Here is a 20649-nt window from a genome sequence, read left to right as displayed (position 1 = left end):
AGTTATTTTTTTCTTAGTATTAATGATATATTGTTGTATTTATATTTATAGTTTATTTAATTATTTTAACTAGATTTTAAAGTTATCTTAAAAGCAATTTTTTTAAAAAAAAATTTTTTTGGCGAATAACAATTTATCATAATTTTAGTTGAGGTAAAAAAATATTACCATTTTAAATATTTGAAGTAGTCATCTCTTCATCCCAATCATGTTTTAACCTGAGTGGTTGGTTTTCTGAACAAAATGAGTGGAAAAGATGAAATGAAACGTGATCCCACGTCAGATAAAACAAATATTTTCTTATTCACGCTGTCCTTTTCCTAATCGGTAGGGGGCACCTTTGTGAATGAATATATGAATGCCATTAAGCATCATAGAATATCCAATTCACTGGGATTTTTCATTTCTCAAAATTCAATTTTACCACACTATATTGCTGTATTATTATGATAAAAGAAAATGCAAGCATTAAGTATTATTTGTACATTTGAGAAATTGTGGTGCCTTAAAAGAAAAGAAAACATGGATTGAATAGTAACGAAAAGAAAGAAAAGAAGATAAAGCAAAAAGAAGCTACATTACATTGGTAATAGGAAGAAGGAGGAGAAGAGATTACGACAGTGCATCTCCCCAAACAGTTGACCTTGCAAGACACATACACAACACCGCACTCTTTTTCGCGAACACAAATTCACGTTAAATTCCTCTCAAACCTCTCAAACGCTAACTCAAACTCCAATCAAATTCCCTCCACGGAAACGATGTCGGTCGAGGTGGAGGAGGAGGAGGCCTTCGAGCACACACTTCTGGTGGTGCGTGAGGTCTCCGTCTACAAGATCCCGCCGCGCACCTCCTCCGGTGGATACAAGTGCGGCGAGTGGCTCCAGTCCGACAAGATCTGGTCGGGGCGGATCCGCGTCGTATCTCGTCGGGACCGCTGCGAGATCCGCCTTGAAGATCCGAACTCCGGTGACCTCTTCGCCGCGTGCTTCGTGTACCCTGGCCAGCGTGAGAGCGCGGTGGAGCCGGTCCTCGACTCGTCGCGCTATTTCGTCCTCAAGATCGAGGACGGTCGCGGCAAGCACGCCTTCATCGGGCTAGGGTTCAATGAGAGGAACGAGGCCTTCGACTTCAACGTGGCGCTCTCCGATCACGAGAAGTACGTCCGCCGCGAGCACGAGAAGGAATCCGGCGATACCGCCGCCGCCGAGGAGTCTCAGATCGACATTCACCCCGCCGTCAATCACAGGCTTAAGGTATATCGATCACAATTTCTACAGTCGGCTTGTTTCGATTCTGTAATTGAACTGCAATTCGCGACCGCGATCATTATGAATTAGTTTATTTCGAGATGGATAGATGAGATGTAATTTTTCATTGGTCCACCTGCTGAGTGAGTGATGAAGCATGATTCAATGCTTTGGTTAAGTGGATCAGTAAGATGGTGTTTTTGCGCTGTGCTTGTATTCTTTGTTATCTACTGTATGCTGTTTATTCTCTGACCAAGAGGGTCAGTTTGGATTAATTTATAGAAACTAAAATGATTTGAGCTTTTGACATAAGCTAAAGTCAATGTATGCACTTAATTTTCATAGAAGTTCTTTTCATTTAACTTGTTCAAATTGATTTGAGCTTACGAAGAAGTAATACATTTTATGTTATTTTCTTCTGCTGTACATGTTCATAGATAAGTTTATCTAAACACAACCCAAATAAAATTTTTACCAGTTTCTAGGTGTGTTTCTGTTTCACAATTCTTCAAAATTTTGATGAATTAACTTTCTCATATCTTGTCAGTGTGTTTCTCTTATCCTGTGGATCGCGACTTTTCCATTGTTCTCAAGGCTGTGTTTGTTATTTGGCATTTAGGACGGGGAAACCATTAGGATTAATGTGAAGCACAAGGTATCTGGTGGAACTGGCATGCTTTCAGCTGCTGGCCTAACCGGTGGGCATGCTGCAACACCAAAGCCAAAAACCTCGAGCCTAGCTCCCCCACCAAGTGGGATTGGGAAAATCAGGTCTCCACTTCCACCACCACCAAATGATCCTGTTGCTGCTCGGATTGCTTCCACAGGTCGCGCTACTGATCCTAAAGGGACATATGAAAGTGTGAAACATTCTACTGACTCTTTATCAGATCTTTCTCAACTACAGGTATGGGGTCCAGCTCGTGCATTTGGTATTTTCTTTTTCGAATGTATCATGTTGTTGAAATTTTTGGCTTAATAGTTATTGCATTGCACGACTTAACAGCAACATCATTTCCTATAGATCTTTCAGACGAGATCTAATTGGGGAGTGTATATGCTTTAGCTATCTAATTTTAATAGGATTGATTAACCTAATTTTTTCATATCGCATTCTCATGTTGTATCTCCAAATCGGAAGTAACGTACCCTTGATTTCAAGGCTTAACCGCATAAATGTCAAGCCATTTAGAATACTAACTGTATTCGTTTATTTTTTAGTTTTAGAGTCCTACACACTTGATCACAATGATTTAAAAAAACGAGCAATTTTCTTGGTTATATTCTGGAGCATTCCAGTTTAACCAAAGAGGTTTTCTCTGTTATGAATAACAAATGCATTTCTTGGTTGTTTGCATTTACAGAAAAACCTTCCCTCAACAAACACCTCAGGAGCTTCAGGATGGGCAGCCTTCTGATTACATATATGAGCATTTTAACAATGAGGCTTTTATTATTCTCTGATTTTTTTGGTTCTTTATATTGAGAAAAGCAACAGTGGAAGAATCTGTGCAGCGCCAACTACCAAGTAAATTGATCTCTTGAGAATATTATGGAAATATTTATGTATTTCTTTGTTTGTAATAACGGTTTTCTCATCTCTATAAAAAGAATCAGTATCTCAAAAGAATCTTTCTTAATTAAGTTTTGCATGTGATTTTATGTTAAAGGTAGTGTTACGAATGTCATGCATGTATCATCCGTCAAGAGAATACCGAATACCAAATAATTGAAATAGATATATATGAAGCGGTTGTTGTGTAGCTCGACAATATCCATTTTTACCAGCTGCTATATGTTACACTAGTAACTTGTGCAACAGGGCCAACAGCTATGTACTTGTGTATCTCTACACTGTATCTCTACACGGACGATTGCACTAAATTTCAAAACTCCCTGCTTGACATCACAATTTACTATTCATTGACAGTGTGTTTGGACAAGATAATTTAAGAAAATAATTTATTTATTTGAAGAATTTAATTTTTTTTTTTAAAACGATGTTTTAATAACAAAATTAAAAGAAAAATGAAATTGAAAATTTTTGAGAAGGTATTTTAATTAATTAAAATAGTAAAATTTGAAATTTACTTAAAAAAAAGAAAAAAATTGAAAGAAGAAAATTGAAATTCTTTAAGTTGTAGAATTTGACAAAAAGAGTCTACAAGTTTAAAAAGTTGAATTGGGTGAGTTAAAAATCGAGTTAGGTTAGTTTAGGTCAAAGATTGAATCGAATCAAAAGTCGAATTTGATTGGTCTAAATATCAAGTCAGATTGGATTATATATTTATAAAGAAAATTATTAATAAGAACATAATTTATAATAAAATCAGGGTTAAATTATTTTTCTTTTTCTAGATCTATAAATAAGAAGTTGAATTTGATTTTTAAATGGTTAAGAGATATTTCTTAATTCTATGAAAATGTCATATTACATTTTCCATCTAAATTAAGCTCGTTGTAACAAAACTCAAGTTAGTATTTTTGGTCAGTATTTTAAAATGGGTTAATTTGGTTGTCTATTTAAAAAAAGAAAAATAGTGTACATCGGGTGGCATATACAGACAATTTTAAAACTGCCACTATAATAATCTAATAATTTATTACTTTTTTTTAATTACAAATTACAATTTAAAAAATTTACATTAGATATATAAATGCAGAATTATGATATTGTATAATACTTGTTTAAAAACGTAAAAAAGTATTAATACCTATTTATTTTTATATATGAAAGGTACACTGTATTCATGATAGTTTATTATCTTACATTAATATTGAATAAGAAAATATATTCTAATGATAGTAATTAATTTATTTTAATAACATAGTAATTTATTAAATTTTATTTTTATAAGATATATCTTATAAGTAGTAATTATGTTACAAATAAAATATTATATAAATTTTAAAATTTTGAACAAATGAAAAATTTTAAATAAAAAATAAATAAATTGTACAAAAGTGAAATTTTACATTTCAATTCCTTGAAATAGTAATTTTAGAAAATTTATATAGAAAGAAAACGTCAAATCATTATGTTGAGAATTTTTTAATTGTCAGTATGATTAGACGAAAAGAAACTAAATTAAACTAATTTTTATATCTAAAATTTGGTATCTTTCTTAATAAATATACATGACGGTAGCTTTAAAAAATGAAAATGATATTTTAACCTATTTTTTTATCCACTTTTAATTTATTATTCTAATCACCATTAGATCATAGATTTTGATTATTTTTAGTGATGTGATGATCTAATGGTGATTGAAGTGGTAGATTAAAAGTGGATAAAAAATAATAGGTTAAAATATCATTATCCTTAAGACCTTCGTTTATGAAAATAAACAAAAAAAATTGATTGTATCTTAACAAGGGCAATAGTAAATAATTTTGTTCATAATTGAGTCTTGCAGGAAAATATTAACTGATGACATGGAAACAATTGTTTGCTGAGACTATTTGATGCTCTAGAGAAACGCCATTCTCCATAAACAACAAGAGCATGCTCCATGAACAGGTTCACATTTATATTACCTCTTGAAAAGTCCTTTGAAAAAGAAAATATATATAGAGAAATTACTCATGAGATTACTTAGTTAAGATTATAAGGAAGGGTTATTGATGTTAAAGGAATTGTCTCTACATGGCTTTCTTTACTTAGAAAATCAAATGAATAAAACTAGAAATAACAATGCGATTTTCTCGTATACAAAATTGAGCTAAGAAACCAAAAATGGGCATTCTTCGCGACTGTATCATACAAAAAAATAAAACAACACGAAGAAGCATGCTTCAGAGTCTACTGTTGGCATTGGAATATTTGCAAATAACTTACTCCTATTGGTAGTGTCTGATATCAGAATTGATAGTCTGGTTTCAGAACCCAATGAGATCCATTTGATCCTTTATGCAGAGTCGCAATTTCCTTCAACAGATTCTTGAACAGGGCAAGATCTTGTGAGGGAATACGTTCCTTGAAATACTGAACTATGCTGGCTGAATCAGAACTACCCCCTCGCTGTTGTATAAAAGTGCAGATTTGCCGAATCAATACTTCAGGTTGTAATCCAGATGAACTTGCAGTAGCCCTGGAAGATCTAACATCTAAAGATCTTGCTTGATTCGTGGAACTTGATAACATACTAGACTGATGTTCCAGCCCGGCACCAATGGCTTTCTCTTGGTTACCTCGAATTTGAGCTAATAGTTCGACAGAAGATAATGCTTTACCAGCCGATGCCCCAGCAGCGAATCCATTTAACTTCGTAGTTCCCTTGCTTTTATTTACCAACAGGGGATTCACAGTTGAACCAAACTTCCGACGAACAGATGATGGTGCACCAGCAGTTCCTGACCTTCCTGTCCAAGTGGGAACAGATACACTATCATGGCTTCTGAGCATTCGTGACTGACGTAAAGCTTCTGCAGCTCTTCCTGCAACTTGAGATGCTTGCTCCTCAAGTCTCATCTTCTCCTCATCATGGGCATTCATGATCAAATCATGGTTCACGGCACTCTACCATCATAGAACAGGTTTATTACGAAGGAAACACAGAAAAGTACTACAAAGTAAAAAGCATCACTCTATAACAACAAACAGGCTAATACGGCAGTATCACATTCTAAACTAGCCTGAGGCACAGAGCATGGTAAATGTAATTACAGTACAAACTCAGTACTATCTTTGTTCATAATTATCTTAGTTCTTGAAGTTGTGCAACAGGGTCTAGTTTTCCTAGAATCAGTCAAATAAACATAATGATGCATGATAAAACTGGATGTACGCTGAAACACTCGTATGCAGAGAATAAACTTACATGTATCCCATTGGCATCAAAAAGGCTTTTCAATATATCTGTTCCATCATCAACCCCATTATTATGTTCAACCTTCTCTTTCCCCTTTCCCTCCGGAGATCCTCTCTCTGACTTGTCATCATTATTAACTACAACATCTTCAGAATCCAGTCTGGCAGTTTGGCTATGTTCATTCTTGTCCTTATTTTCTTTCTGTGTCCCAATGACATTCACTTGTTCAGATATTTGACTAAAAATGTTTGAAGTTTCAGTTGACCCAGTTTCTCCATCCACGTTAAGTACGAAAAGATCTTTCATATCCCGGGCCTTAAAGAACCTTTTCTGTTGTGGATTCTTCAATATCTTATTTGTAAGAAAATGTTTGTAAATCTGACGGTGATACACTTTCTCCTCAATAGTTCCCCGTGTTATCAACCTATACACTGTTACATCCCGCTTCTGACCAATACGCCAAGCCCGCTCTCTGGCCTGTTAAAAGAAATGAATATCCTATTACTAAACCTTTCAGGATTTAAATTTGAAACCACAACTCCTCCACGATGATAAGAAAATGAAAACAATTTCAAAAATATAAACGTCAGACAATTTTACTCTAAAAACTTGTTTGTTTATTTAGATACATGGTTAAGGATGGAACGAAATAAGGTGATAAAAGAATCCACTGTATGCTTCACCTTTCTATGCCTCTTCATTCCTAATTTCTCTATCCCGTAATCCCCATGCCATAAAATATCTAAATCGCAACTTTGTCTTCCTATGATTTATAACCAACTGGCTAAGTGAACATGGTGGAAGGGAAGTTTATCATTCAAATTTCAAAAATTTCGACAAAAAGATGTAGGTATCCAGTACAAACCAACCTGCATATCATTTGAGGGATTCCAGTCAGGGTCAAAGATGATCACCCTATCTGCACCTGTAAGATTGGTCCCCAAACCCCCAACTCTGGTCGTTAAAATGAAAATAAATATTTCACTTGAGGCATTAAATTCATCTATTAAGGCCATTCTCTGTTTTACAGGAGTGAGACCATCCATTCTCCGATAAACATGACCAGAAGACGTCAAAAAATTCTCAAAAATGTCAAGCATTTGTTGGGTTTGAGTAAAAAGTAGAACACGGTGACCCTGTTCCTTCCAAACATTAAGCACTTGACCAACAACTTTCATTTTCCCACTACGTTCTGGATTTCCATAATCTGGATCACTGAAGGCATGATCCCTTTCAAGTAGATCAGGGTGGTTACAGATCTTGCGCATCACATCAATTCCATAAAGAGAATTCCTGTGTCCATCCAATATTTGCTCCACATCAGTGCTAGCTAAAAATGCTCTGTAAGCAGATACTTGTTCTGGTGTAAGGCTGCAAAATAGAACATGCTCCGTCTTCTTCGGAAGTTGGGCATTCACATCAGCCTTCATCCGTCGGAGAAGATAAGGCATGATTAAATCACGGAGCACCACAGCACACCTAAAAAATGACAAGTATATTAATATTATTTGGTGTTAGAGGCTTACCTTCAAAGTTAACTAGTTCAATATCCCTAGATGAAATATGCAAACAACCTAATTAAAAATATTGATCAACAACTTCTTTTGCTTCATTTTCCCACTCATCAAAGGATCAGGATTGGTTACCTGTTGTAACTTATTATTAAAACAATACAATGCCTTAAATTTTGTTTGAAGAAGTACAATATAGAAATTCCTGGAAAAACATTTCCAGTTTATGAACAAAAGACATCCATATTTTAACCAAGTATTGACCAAATTAAAGCGAAATACTATTTTTGGATAAATTTCGAATTGTTCTTCTCCAACTTCAGTAAAGATTGGTAAACTTTCTAGTGCAAAAAGGATATGAAAACTGGCCACCTTGACCTTATTTACCCTCAATTCAATTGGATGTATTCTGGTGCATCCAGAAATATACCAATGAGTAATTTTTCCCTTCTGGCACTTCTATGAAAATTGGTTATGGAATTTAATAATCGATGAGGAAATTTACACCAGTAAAAGGTTTGTTTTAATGGTTAAATTAAATATTTGGTCTCTATATTTGACACTATTTTTTATTTTGGTCCCTACATATTTAAAAAAATAAACCTCTACATTTTAGTTGTTAAATAAAAAATTATTTATGGTCCCCTACTATTGTCAACCAAATTACAACAGTGTCATACATTTGTCTGAAATGACAGTAAGGGTCAACTTAAAAAAAACATTTAACAGTTTTATAACTTAGGGACCATAGAGACCAAATTTTTAACATAACCCTTCCAAAATTATACCTTTTCCCCAACAAAAGAAAAATATTGACCCACCTGTATGCTGTGGATACTTGCAAAGGTGAAGCATTTGCATACCCACCAACTGCTATAGGAACTGCAAATTCAACTTCGAATACAGGTAAAACACCCAATTTTCCAGGAAAAACAAAATCAAACAATGACCACAGTTCAGTCAGTTTATTCTGAATAGGTGCACCAGTCATTATGATTCGATGTACAGTTTGTAGCTGCTTGCAAACAAGGGTAACTTCAGCATTTGGATTCCTTATTTTATGCCCTTCGTCAAGAACTGCATAACCCCATTGAATATCAAGCAACTGATCCCCCAATATTCTGAGCTGTTCATAAGTGGTGATAAGTAATCCAGATTCTGATCTCATGACACGATTTATCAGGGATTCCCAATTTCTTGTGTTTCTAGATGGTGGCACACCTTTTTCATAATCATTGTCACTTGAACTATTGGTTTCACAGTCTGTTTCTTCAGATTTAGCTCGCTTCTTCCTAGGAGCAGAATCTTCAGCCGATTCATGTAAAAGCTCTACAAGGAATTTTGGGTACCACTTGTTAGCTTCCCTTTTCCACTGTCGCAAGAGTGTAACAGGGCAGACAATAATGCTAGGTTTATACATGCCACTATAGTGCAGTGCACCAAGAAACGATAAGACCTGGACAGTTTTACCAAGCCCCATCTCATCACCAATAATTCCACCAGCTCTTTGGCAATGCAATTCCCACAGCCACTGAACACCAACCTTTTGATACTCAAACAGAGCTTCAAATATCTTAACAGGGATTTTCAGCCCACCTTCTAACGTTACATAAGATTCATGATCATCAAGTTCAATGCCTTGCTCTTCTAAATTTTCAAAACTGGAACTATCTAAGCAACCATCTCCATTTTCTGGAAAACCAGATCAATAAATTGAACTATGTTATGAACAAAAACAGACTTGTACATAATACTAATGCAAACCAAAATTCTAAAGGTGAAATAAAAGTGGAACAAGTTTATGATACATCATATAATATTTCCTCACATCAACACATGGCCAATGCACATGCTTTATTTTATTAGAATTTCCTTTCAGAATCTTTCGAAAAGGGAATATTGGTCTAGGAAATAAGTTGAAATTTGTAATCCACTATCAACACATAACTTATCTATACACATATACTCTTACACGACAAAAATTTAGATTGCAAGACAGGCATTTTAAAACTGCAATCAACAAAGACATATAACACTAGAAACAAAGAAGCACTAAAAAAAGACACATCACCATTTGCATAAAATCAAATGCTGATAGCAAATAATAATTATGGCAAAAGATATATCCAGGCTAAAGTTTTTAAAATATAACCAAATACAACTAGTTTGAATTATTCCTCTATATTAGCATCTCTAACAAAGACATTGTCAAAACTTAATATGAAGTTACATGTAAAATCACAATATATTTTAGCTCCTCTTGTTAATTTGAGTGCATCACGAGGCCCAAAAATTTATTACCAGATAGGAAAGTTAATGAAGTTATAAGACTGATTTACTGTTTCATATTATTTTTCTTTCTCTTGATGTTCAGGTAAATAAGAATTTGATCCAATTTTTCAATAAGAACATTACATTTTAACATACCACTTTCTTCCATACGTGTATCCTCGCAAGAAACACGCTTGGTCCACTTTCTTCCAGGCAGAGGCCGCCTCTTCTTCCTTTTTGAATCTTTATTTAGCTCCATTTCTCTATCTAGAGGTTTGGAAGATTGTAGTGGTTTCCTGAGCCTTCGAAATGGAAAAGTGGGTGCATCAAGCTTCGGTGCATCTTGAGGCTCAAGCAGCTTGGTGGTTGGGCGAGATCTTGCTGCCTCATACATAGATTTGGCAGCTCTTTCAACACTGGCAGCAGCAAGATCACTAGCATTTTCCTCCTCAGCTGCATTATGACTAGTTGACGTTTCTAGTTGTTCAAAACGGCGCTCAAAGCCCTTTAACTTATGAAAAGGGGTTAAAATTCCTTTCCTCACCAGTTCATCCCTTTCCTAAGTCATATGAAGTAGTAGAAAATGAGTTCCCCGTTACTACCTCCACCAAGTATTATATCCTTAAAATTTGGTACACTCGTACTTCATAAAAATCGAGTACTCCCCTTCTAATCACCAATTCTTTTAGACCAAAAAACAAAATGACAAACTAGGACAAAAACAAAAGTGATTATAAAAAGTAAAACTCACTGTTTCAACAAAGCCGGCAGAGGCTGCATCCAGAACAGTATCAAAATCAACATCATCGTCAAACGAAACTTTCTTAAGTCGTTTTCCCTTGCCTTTGTCTGATTTTTTATCTTCTTTAACCTTCCTCTTGGGCTTCCGTTCTTCCCTAGCTAAACTAAAGATCAATTGTCCATCCTCAACACTTTTCGAAGCATCATCCTTGGACAAATTCAAAAGCTCTTTCTCTAGTTGAGCTTTCGTCTTCCTCAGACTCCTCAACCTATCGGCACTAAGAGCACACTGAAGGTTTGAATTGTTGGAGGAATCAACCTCAGCAATCCCCGACACCAAGTCTTCTTCACCAGCATTACTACATTCTTCATTATTTTCCACATTTCTCAACCGCCCAACGGTGGAGGCAACGGCATCAATTTCAAATTGAACAGTTCTCAACTTCTGATGAAGTTCAGCTTTAGGATTAGCCGATGGATCGACATTTTCACGTAAATCAGAACATTCTTCCTCAGCACTACCTTCAGCTTCAGTAACGGTCACTGAATCATTCTTAGTAACCTACAATTTAAACATCTTCAACCGTCAAATCTTAAGTTTTGTTTCAAGTGAACATCACAATGCTATTAATTTCAACACCGAGTTCTAAATTAAACTTGCACATTATTTCAAAGGAAATAGAAGCAGTAAAACTCGAACTAAAATGCAGATAACAAATAAAAATGTGAAGAGGCAGAAACTAATGATATATACCTTTTCCAAAACGTCGCGTTCAATGTCTTCGGGATTGGCAGATTTTACGCCCAAACTACAGAGCAAAATTCGATCCTCCTCTTCCTCCATCGAATTGTTTAAACGTTAGCAAATTCTCGCGGTAATCATCGTGACCTAGCTTCCAAAACAGAAAGCGGTTATCATTTTAACCGTAACTCAAGAACGTTCAATTTCTGTTCGACGATTCCGATTCAGATGAAAAAAGCTTCTTCGTCTTCTTCGATTCCCGTGTCGGAAAGAAGAGTCGGTGACACCGTCGTTGTGTTTTGTTTCCGTTTCACCCCTCTATTTCGCTCCCTGTGGTGATCCCACGTCTTAACGCAAGGAATGAATCGTCGTTTTGCTTCTTGCGCAAGATTAAACTTGTGTTGTTTAATTAGAATTCATTTAAAAATTCTTTGAAAACTCTAAACCCTCTCTTCAGAAACCCTTACGGGATTATCAATCCTAACACTGTGTATAACACAGACCCTTACAGAACAATCAATCCCTCGACACTATGTCTACATAAATAAAAGTTTATTTTCCTTTATTTTTGGGCAAATAATATATATATATATATATATATATATATATATATTATACTAATCTAATTATATTATAGATTTAAATATTATTTTAGTTTGTTTTTTTATTCAATTTGATTTTTGTTTTTTTTAACCTTTAATTATGTTCAGTTTGGTTTAGAGTGTACAGGTTAACATAATTGACATGATCATGATCGTTATTCAACTTGATTTGGTTCGTTCTCAATTTAAACATCAAAACAACAAATGAATCACGAAACAAAAATTAAATTGAAAAAAAATAAATTAAATTAAACAAATAAAATTAGGTTTAATTATCCAGATGATACTCATTTTAGTATAGGTATGTTAATTTGATATCTGCTTTTAAAAAATTGTCAATTGCATCTCAACTTTTGGAAAGGTACTTAAATTAGGTCTATTTCAGATGAAATTAACTAACGTCGTTAGTCAATGTGTCACGTATCAGTATGTGGTTTTTTTTATTTTTATTTTTATTTTTTGAAAAAAATAAAAAAATATCATATGTCAGATTATGTGTGACACATGACATTGTCAATATAACTAAAACTAACTAAAATAGTATTTAAATCTACATTATATTATATTATAATATAACTAAACAAACTCCCTGCAATTTACATTTATACCCCACTTTATTTACTTGACACTTATTCCATTTTAAATTTATTAGTCATTTCACACATTAATATTATGTTTATTCTTCTATTTTATTTAGTTGACAATTATTTAATCTTACGATTTTTTATCATTTGACCCATTGGTTAAATGGCATGATAGAATTCAATGTTGACCATAAAAGCGAGGGGAAGGAAACTTCCTTAACTTAATTTCATCATAAGGAAACTTCCTTAGCTTAATTCCATGAAACTATGAACTTGCATTAGTTTCACACATTAATAGCATAGTTATTTATAGTTATTTGTATTAATAGTATTATTATTTGTATTATTATATTGTTATTATTATTGTTATTGATATTATCATTATTACTAATTATAATAATAATAATTATTATTATTATTATTATTATTATTATTATTATTAATCACACTAAAAAAATAATGCTAATGTATTTCATTTAATGGAATATTTAATTTAAAAAATTCTAAATTTTATTCATATACTAATATTATGTTATTATACTACACAATTAAATTGTTATGTCAATTTTAAATTTAGCAAAAATAAATATTAGAATGTTGTTCACTGATGTTTCAATAGTAAAATAATTATGTAAATTGACAATTCGATCATTTTAAATAGGTTTAAATAGTCATTTGGTCTCAGTTTTGATCAACTTTTTTCAATTTGGTCCTAGTTTAAGATTTGTTTTTAATGTGGTCCTAAATTTCGTAAAATTCGTTCAATCAAGTTTTTTTCCTTAACGCCGTCAAAATCGTTAACAAAACAGTATACACGATGGACTATTCCTATAACGTGATGTGTTATTCATTGACATGACATTTTTGGGTTTAGGGTTTGATTTGGATTTAGGGATTTGTTTCCATTGAAAATCTAAGGAGGTTGTCCATTGTGTGCATTGCACATTTTCGCTTCCATCAGAGAGAACGTTGTTATTTGACTTTTGTTTTCCGACGAGCTCTCGCATGTTGGTTCTCCATCTGCGTGCTCCTCGTGTTTTCTAGTTCATGAACTTCGAATTGCACTACCCTTCGTTTTGCAATTGGCTTTGTGATGAGTTGTGGTGCGAGATGGTCTCACGGAAGTTGAAGAAGAAAGAGGCAGAAGTTTATGATGTGGTGGCAAGTTGAACTAGGCTCTGCGCGTTGTGATGAAGGTTGACGCGATTTAGGGTTTTGCTTTTGGGTTCTCGTTCTTCGATGTGTTTCAAGCGAGTGCATGGTGAACATGGTCGTTGTTGTCTCACGTGGATGACAAAGATTGTCGTCGAGTTGTAGGTGGTGTGCTGATGGGATCTTTAGCAAAGATCCAACTAACGTCGACGACTTGTAATGTAGAGGATACATGGTAGTTGTGCGTCAATTGTGCAAGTGCAAAAACTGCCTAAGGTTTCTGGTTTGTAGGGGAAAGGATGGAAGGTTGAAGATGATGGGTGATGTGGCACCACATCACAAGAAAATAATAGTCCACCATATACACTATTTTGTTAACGATTTTGACGACGATAAGGAAAAAGATTTGATTGAACGAAATTTACGAAATTTAGGACCACATTGAAAACAAATCTTAAACTAGGACTAAATTGAAAAAAGTGGACCAAAACTAGGACCAAATGACTATTTAAATACTAGAACGTTGTTCACTAATGTTTCAATAGTTTGAAGGGTTAATATGTTTTTTGTCCCTTAACTTTCAGTCAGAATTGGAATTAGTCTCTTATCGAACTTTGACCTAATTTAGCTCCCCAATTTTATAAATGCATGAATTTAGTTTTTTTAACCAAACTTTTTTAAGTTTATTTGACGTTTCAACCGCGTTTCAAGATACCATTTGAATTGTTTATACCATTTGACACATTTATTTTTCAATGTTAGCTGAGAAACGCGTTTCAAACATTAAATAAAATTAACAAAATTTGGTTAAAATAACTAAATCTACGTATTTCAAAAGATGACAGACAAAATTGATCCAAAGTTTCAAATCAGAATTAATTCCAATTTTCATTGAAAGTTAATGAACCAAAACATATTTAACTTTAATTTGAATGTTTAATTTATTTGTTTGCTAAATTATGTAACATGACGCTGTAATTTTCAATTACTATCTTTATAACAATGATTGTTAAAATATGTGAAAAGTTTGATTGAACTATAATAAAATAATGACTTGAGTCAATTCACTCTATTATTATTGTAACTGTCGCAACCGGGGTCATGATGAGACGACGAAAAAATTTATTTTAAAATAACAGAAGAGTTGCCACCATAATTTATTAAGAAAAAATATAGAAAAACCTTAAAAAGAAATAGTCTTCGAAACCAAGTTTGGGTTCGGGAGTCGATTACGTATCGGGAAGGTATTAGCACCCCACAACGTCTGTCCAAAGATGGTTCCCTTTAATTAAGTGTGCAAAATTAATGTAATTCTTAAAATATTATTTTTTCCCAAAAAAAAATCAAACAAACAAACAAATACAAATTGGTAAAGAAAATATTGTTGAAAGTTTTAGTTGGGTCTGACAAGGATTGACCTTGCTTCTACGTATCTCCATTTGCAATGGAGAATCAATGTTACGTAGTTCTTAAAAAAACTATTTTGAAAAGATATTTAAAATATTTTAATTTTTTGGGAAGTGAACCTGACAAGGACTTGGCCTCGCTCCTACGTATTTCCATTCATAATAGAAAATCAGGGATCACGTAGTTCTAAATAAAAGACTATGAAAAAAGATGGAAAGGTTTGTAAGCATGCAGGGTTTGTAAATTTGCATATTTCTAGAGAAATTTTGTATGTTGTAAAAAAGCAATTATCAAGTAAGTATAAGACCCAACATGATAATTAAAAAAGTATAAAAAATATTATCAAACGAGTCTGGGACCCGACATGATAATCAAAGTTATGATGAAAATAATGATTATCAAGCGAGTATGAGACTCACCATGATAATTAAAGTTATGGAGAAGAATGATTATCAAACGAGTCTAAGACTCGACATGATAATTAAAGTTAGAAAAAAAATTATAAAAAGAAATGATTATCAAGCGAGTCCAAGACTTGACATGATAATTAAAACTATGAAAAAAAAAGTTATAAAAAGGAATAATTATCATGTTGAGTTAAAGTTATAAAAAACAATGATTATCAAGCAGGTCCGAGACTCGACATGATAATTAATATTATGAAAAATCTTGATTATCAAGCAAGTCCAAGACTTGACATGATAATTAATGTTATGAAAATAAATATAAAAAAAGAAAGATTATCAAGCAAATCTGGGACTCGACATGGTAATTAAAGTGAATGAAAAGAAGAAGAAAAAAGATTATCAAACAAGTTTGGGATTCAACATGATAATTAAAGTTATAAAAATCTTAACCATCAAATAAGACATAATAATTAAAATCATAAAATCTTGACCATGAAAACAGGTACGAGATTCAACATAATAAGCATTAGAATGATTATGAATGAAAGAGGAAAGAGAGAAAGAAAAAAATGAAAGAAAGAAAGAAAACATAGCACACGTACCTACCTACGTTTTTCAACTATTAATTAATATTATACCTATAAACACTTTCAGGACTCCTTAAGTGAAGATAAAGATTATCTAGCGAGCTTACACCTTTCTCATGCATTCATCAAGTTTTATATAAAAGGATGAGATGTCTTGTCATGCATTAATTATATTCATGTGCACTTTTGCCATTATATTCAAATAAAACATGCAATTACGTTGTGAATCAGATATATATTAGGAGTGCATGTCACATTCCGCAAATGCATCCATAACAATGTGAATGAAGAGTCAAGCCATGGCATAGAAAGACTAAGTCGTTATTTCCTTCAAATAAAAAACAGAAAAAAAAAAACCTATGCAGTGTAACAACACACCAAAATAAAGCAACCTATCTGTGGATCTTTCTACTAGTACGCAAGCGTTGAATTCTGTATATACAGAGAGTTAAAAGCATCCCAGAGATTATTAACATTAAACACAAAACACCGATATATGTATATACATACCAAGAAATAGGAACAATGATGATTGAAGCCCCTATTTCTTATTTATCGTCGTATGGATGAGATAAAGCAACGAGGTGGAAAGCAGTACTCAAACAAACTCAGAATAGAAACGCATATACATATGCCAGTGTTAGAATCTTACCTTCAATGATTAGAGATAGAAAAACAGTAGTTTTCTGTAACATTCTAGCCGGAAATTACTTATTAAAATAAATCAACATAAATTTAAATAAAATAACATCATTTATTCTCAACAATTTCTCAAAACGCGAAAAAAATTAAAACTTCAAACATCGCTTAAGTAGTAATTAAAACCGCAATGTTCAGTTATTACAAAACCAAATCATCCAAAATATAAATGTTACAAAAGAAAATCCATAATGAAATTTTTGTAAATTGTCTCATAGTGATCACCACTCTGTCTTTACACATTTGCATGCTCACCTGCATCAACATCTGCTCCCATGTAACGAGTTACATGATCATCGCCACACACACATAGATAGGATGAGCTCATTTAAATAAACCAAACAAATATCATAATAATATTACAATACATCATCTCCATATCATAACCCGGGTTAGTATTTTTTTTTTCTTTTTCTTTAGTTCTCCATTTCCAACACTTGCATTAGACGTCTATCATTTCTATACCCTTTAGGTGAGATCAATGATCGATCTTTGCTGCACGAGTATCTACTCGCCCCTTCGACTACAGGCCACCACCTGATAGTCCATACGTGGGAATAACTTTGCCACAGCATCTCACTGTGACACCAAGTGGAGGTCCCCAAAACAAACATAAGTTCGTAGTTGTTCCCAGACTACCAAAACTCTATCAGATGCACTGAAGAGGACAATCACCTGAAATCTCGTCGTACGAGCCACAACTCGCACACTCCACTAGACTTCCTAAACAACCAAGCTACAACCTAGAGTGGTCACGTGTTACCCCAATACGAGATGCACTCGTAACTGGGCCTCCAGTCAAGCCTCGCATCATGACCATCACCTAAAGTTGTGTAAAAACCTTTTCTCGTGCACCATCACTACACCAAAACCGCCTGACGCGCATCTCACGCCGCTAGGCGGAATCTGGTTCCAGACTGCCTGGCGGGCATCTCACATCGCCAGGCTCCAAGCGCCATCCAGGAATTCTACTGCACCGTCACCGCCTGGCGGACCTCAAGCCTGCCGCTAAGCACCACACACCATCAGGACTTCTGTTGCACCTTTTCTGCTTGGCGGAACCCACACTACCGCCAGGCGCCACACCAGTAGCAAAATTGCTACATGTTTTTGGCATATTAAACAGGTCCTAAGGGACCTCAAATCACATGTTTCCCAAAATCACATCACATTTACAATTATCCATTCATACTACGATGATTCAATCACAATGCACACATTTTAATCAAGTCAATAAGACAATTATTCTCATTTATACACACCATGTTTTCTTTCATGTACTGAATTGACCCCTATCTTATTCCACTCAATATAATCCAAATCTTATATCCATACTAATCAACAATTAGGTATATCATGCCATCAAGATTGTCAATAATGTATATATACTTTTGAACTACACAAGTATGGATGCTTATAATCTCAATCACTTCAAGACATCACTCTCCATAATCCATTCGTGAATATAAATCTGATAAGCACTTTTACACACTTTGCACCTATCATTTTCTCAGTTCTTAGCATACAATTTAATTAACTCTAATGCCCCTTCTACTTCACACTCCACATTACAATTCAACCCGCTAACCCTATCATGCATACTGATCACAATATATCATATACCACGACGCATTTAATTCACCCAATCAACCACTCCCATCATACGAACACACACAAAACAACTTTTCTGCTGGTCTGATGGGGCGCCTGACGGCAGCCTTAGCGTCGCCAGGCGGTGCGTGAAAAACTGGTTTCTACCCAGGTCTGTTTGCACCAATCGTGGCTTCCACACACCCTACTTATACTACCAATTCCAATTCGCATATTTAATCTAAAATATGAGTGGTTACATCACACGAGTCTATGTCAGTTTATTTCCATACCATTATCATACAAGCAATCCAATAAATCAAACCCAGCACAATATTTCATTATCTTAAGACCCCATAGACCCTAACCCCATATGGAATCCCAATTCATACCAATTTCACACATCATTCAATTCGCAGGCAGTTTTTCTTCTTTCAACGCAGCTATGCACACGTAAAAAATTAATTCCAACAACACAATTATCACAAAACTCACCACGAACCAGAAACAAGCCAAAACAAGTGGCGTCGCCTGGCGGGCCACGCATAGCCGCCAAGCGGTTCATGGAAAACCCAGAAAAATAGGCTTAAACACATGTGTTGCCTGGCGGATCATGAACTGCCGCCAGGCGATTTCTGGAAAAATCCAGAAACACGAAGAAAAACGAGAATGAACAGGTTCTACACTTCCATTATGATTTAGAACATATATTCATACGATAGCAGAATGAAAACAAACACTAAGAACTCCCCTAACCTGGATTCATTGCTTTTCACCTTTGGCTAGCTAGGGTTTCTATGCCCTTTCACATTCATGCCAAAAGTAACATTAGCAAAAAGAACTTAATTTGAATCTATCAAGGTTTGAATCCAAGACCATCCAATTGTCCAATTCAATGCATAACCACTCAACCATATCATGTTTCATGATGACTAATAAAATTTTATGATTATATTACCGTTCCACATTACCAAGCATATTATCAAAAATAATAATAATCATATTACACAAAATTGGCATACATAAGACTTGAACCCAAGTCTAATTGAATAATAAAATATTCTCAACCAATTGAACTAGTACTTTTTCACATCATGAAAGTTAGCATTTAATGCCAAAAAGATTTTCCCTGCAATCATTTATTTAAATTCTTATTTATTTAATTATTTAAAATTAGTGAGTCTTATATCTTCTTCTTTCGTTCTTTCTCAAATGTCGGTCCTCTCTCTCCGATTTTCCTAGAGCTGTATGCTTAGTGGCTTTCACCTAATTAGAAAGTGTATTTTTTTTAATTGGTGTGTGTGTTCTTTTAATCGTGGGTGAGAGAAACGGTTGGTGGAGATATACGTGGAGGGAGAGAGAGAGAGAGAAAAAAAAAAGATACGTTTCATGCTCTGGGTGAGATAAGAGTGGAAAAGAGACCCATATTTTCGGAGAGATGATATTGGAGGAGAAGATAATTATTATTTTCAAAAATACATTCTTTGAATTTTGTTTTAGTGATACCTATTAATGATAAAAAAAACATATTTTATTATTTGAAATATTTGATTAAAATATATATTATTTTATAGTTTCTAGTTAAGTTTGGTTATCTTTTACAAATTAAAGTTTATTTTATTAAACTGTTTTGATTTTTTTAAAAACGACTTTTCTATTTTCAAAAACGCTTTTTTTATTTTTATTCTTAATCTCAAAACTTATTTTCAATATAAAAGTATTTATTTATTTGTATTTTTTTTAATGTTTTCTATTCGTTTACTTTTTGTTTTTTTTTTAAGAAAAACCTTTAGTTAGTTTATTATATATTTAAATTAGTTTTCTAGGAAATAAGAAAATTATAATTATGATTATTAAAAGATAATTTTATTTACATTTTATTCTATTCATCTTATCTGGGTGCCAATAAGATACTGGACTTTTAATGCAGAGGCCAGTCGGATGCTGGAATTTAGCAGAAAATAAACATGTTGGTGCTAGTCGGATGCTGGGCTTTCAAAGGGGTGTCAGTCGGATGTTGGACTTTAATGCAAATGCTAGTCAGATGCTGGACTTTAGCTGAAAATAAACATGTTGGTGTCAGTCGGATGTTGGGCTTTCATAATGGGTGTTAGTCGGATGCTGGACTTTAATGCACATGCTAGTCGGATGTTGGACTTTAGTAAAAAATAAACATGTTGGTGCTAGTCGGATGCTGGACTTTCATAGTAGGTGTCAGTCGGATACTGGACTTTAGCAGAAAATAAATATGTTGGTGCTAGTTGGATCTTGGACTTTAATGCAAATGCTAGTCAG

General features: G+C 33.9%; 2 protein-coding genes across 2 annotated transcripts; one reads left to right on the top strand and one right to left on the bottom strand.

Moving 5' to 3' along the window:
* The first annotated feature begins 530 nt into the window (after positions 1-530).
* Positions 531-2916, top strand: LOC114192596 (uncharacterized protein At1g03900). The gene is made up of 3 exons (XM_028082372.1): positions 531-1256; positions 1870-2157; positions 2615-2916. The coding sequence occupies exons 1-3, from the start codon at positions 762-764 to the stop codon at positions 2666-2668; spliced, it is 837 nt and encodes a 278-aa protein (XP_027938173.1). The 5' UTR covers positions 531-761; the 3' UTR covers positions 2669-2916.
* A 1970-nt stretch (positions 2917-4886) lies between these two features.
* Positions 4887-11824, bottom strand: LOC114191037 (protein CHROMATIN REMODELING 8). The gene is made up of 7 exons (XM_028080184.1): positions 11339-11824; positions 10595-11146; positions 10000-10402; positions 8394-9264; positions 6931-7540; positions 6071-6538; positions 4887-5769 (listed from the first exon to the last, which is right to left on the bottom strand). Exons 1-7 carry the CDS (start codon positions 11426-11428, stop codon positions 5110-5112), a joined length of 3654 nt encoding a protein of 1217 aa, XP_027935985.1. The 5' UTR covers positions 11429-11824; the 3' UTR covers positions 4887-5109.
* Between the last annotated feature and the right edge of the window lie 8825 nt (positions 11825-20649).

This window comes from Vigna unguiculata, chromosome 7 (assembly GCF_004118075.2).
Source record: "Vigna unguiculata cultivar IT97K-499-35 chromosome 7, ASM411807v1, whole genome shotgun sequence".
Taxonomy (NCBI): Eukaryota; Viridiplantae; Streptophyta; class Magnoliopsida; order Fabales; family Fabaceae; genus Vigna; species Vigna unguiculata.
This window is presented reverse-complemented; position numbering and strand designations above follow the sequence as displayed.

Bases quoted from the DNA above. Each gene is read 5' to 3' on its own strand.
- LOC114192596 (XM_028082372.1), top strand. From the start codon at position 762: ATGTCGGTCGAGGTGGAGGAGGAGGAGGCCTTCGAGCACACACTTCTG. The intron at 1,257-1,869 runs GTATATCGATCA...TTTGGCATTTAG, and splicing joins CCGTCAATCACAGGCTTAAG to GACGGGGAAACCATTAGGAT. The intron at 2,158-2,614 runs GTATGGGGTCCA...TTGCATTTACAG, and splicing joins CAGATCTTTCTCAACTACAG to AAAAACCTTCCCTCAACAAA.
- LOC114191037 (XM_028080184.1), bottom strand. From the start codon at position 11,428: ATGGAGGAAGAGGAGGATCGAATTTTGCTCTGTAGTTTGGGCGTAAAA. The intron at 11,147-11,338 runs GTATATATCATT...TTTAAATTGTAG, and splicing joins AACGCGACGTTTTGGAAAAG to GTTACTAAGAATGATTCAGT. The intron at 5,770-6,070 runs GTAAGTTTATTC...CTATGATGGTAG, and splicing joins TTGATGCCAATGGGATACAT to AGTGCCGTGAACCATGATTT.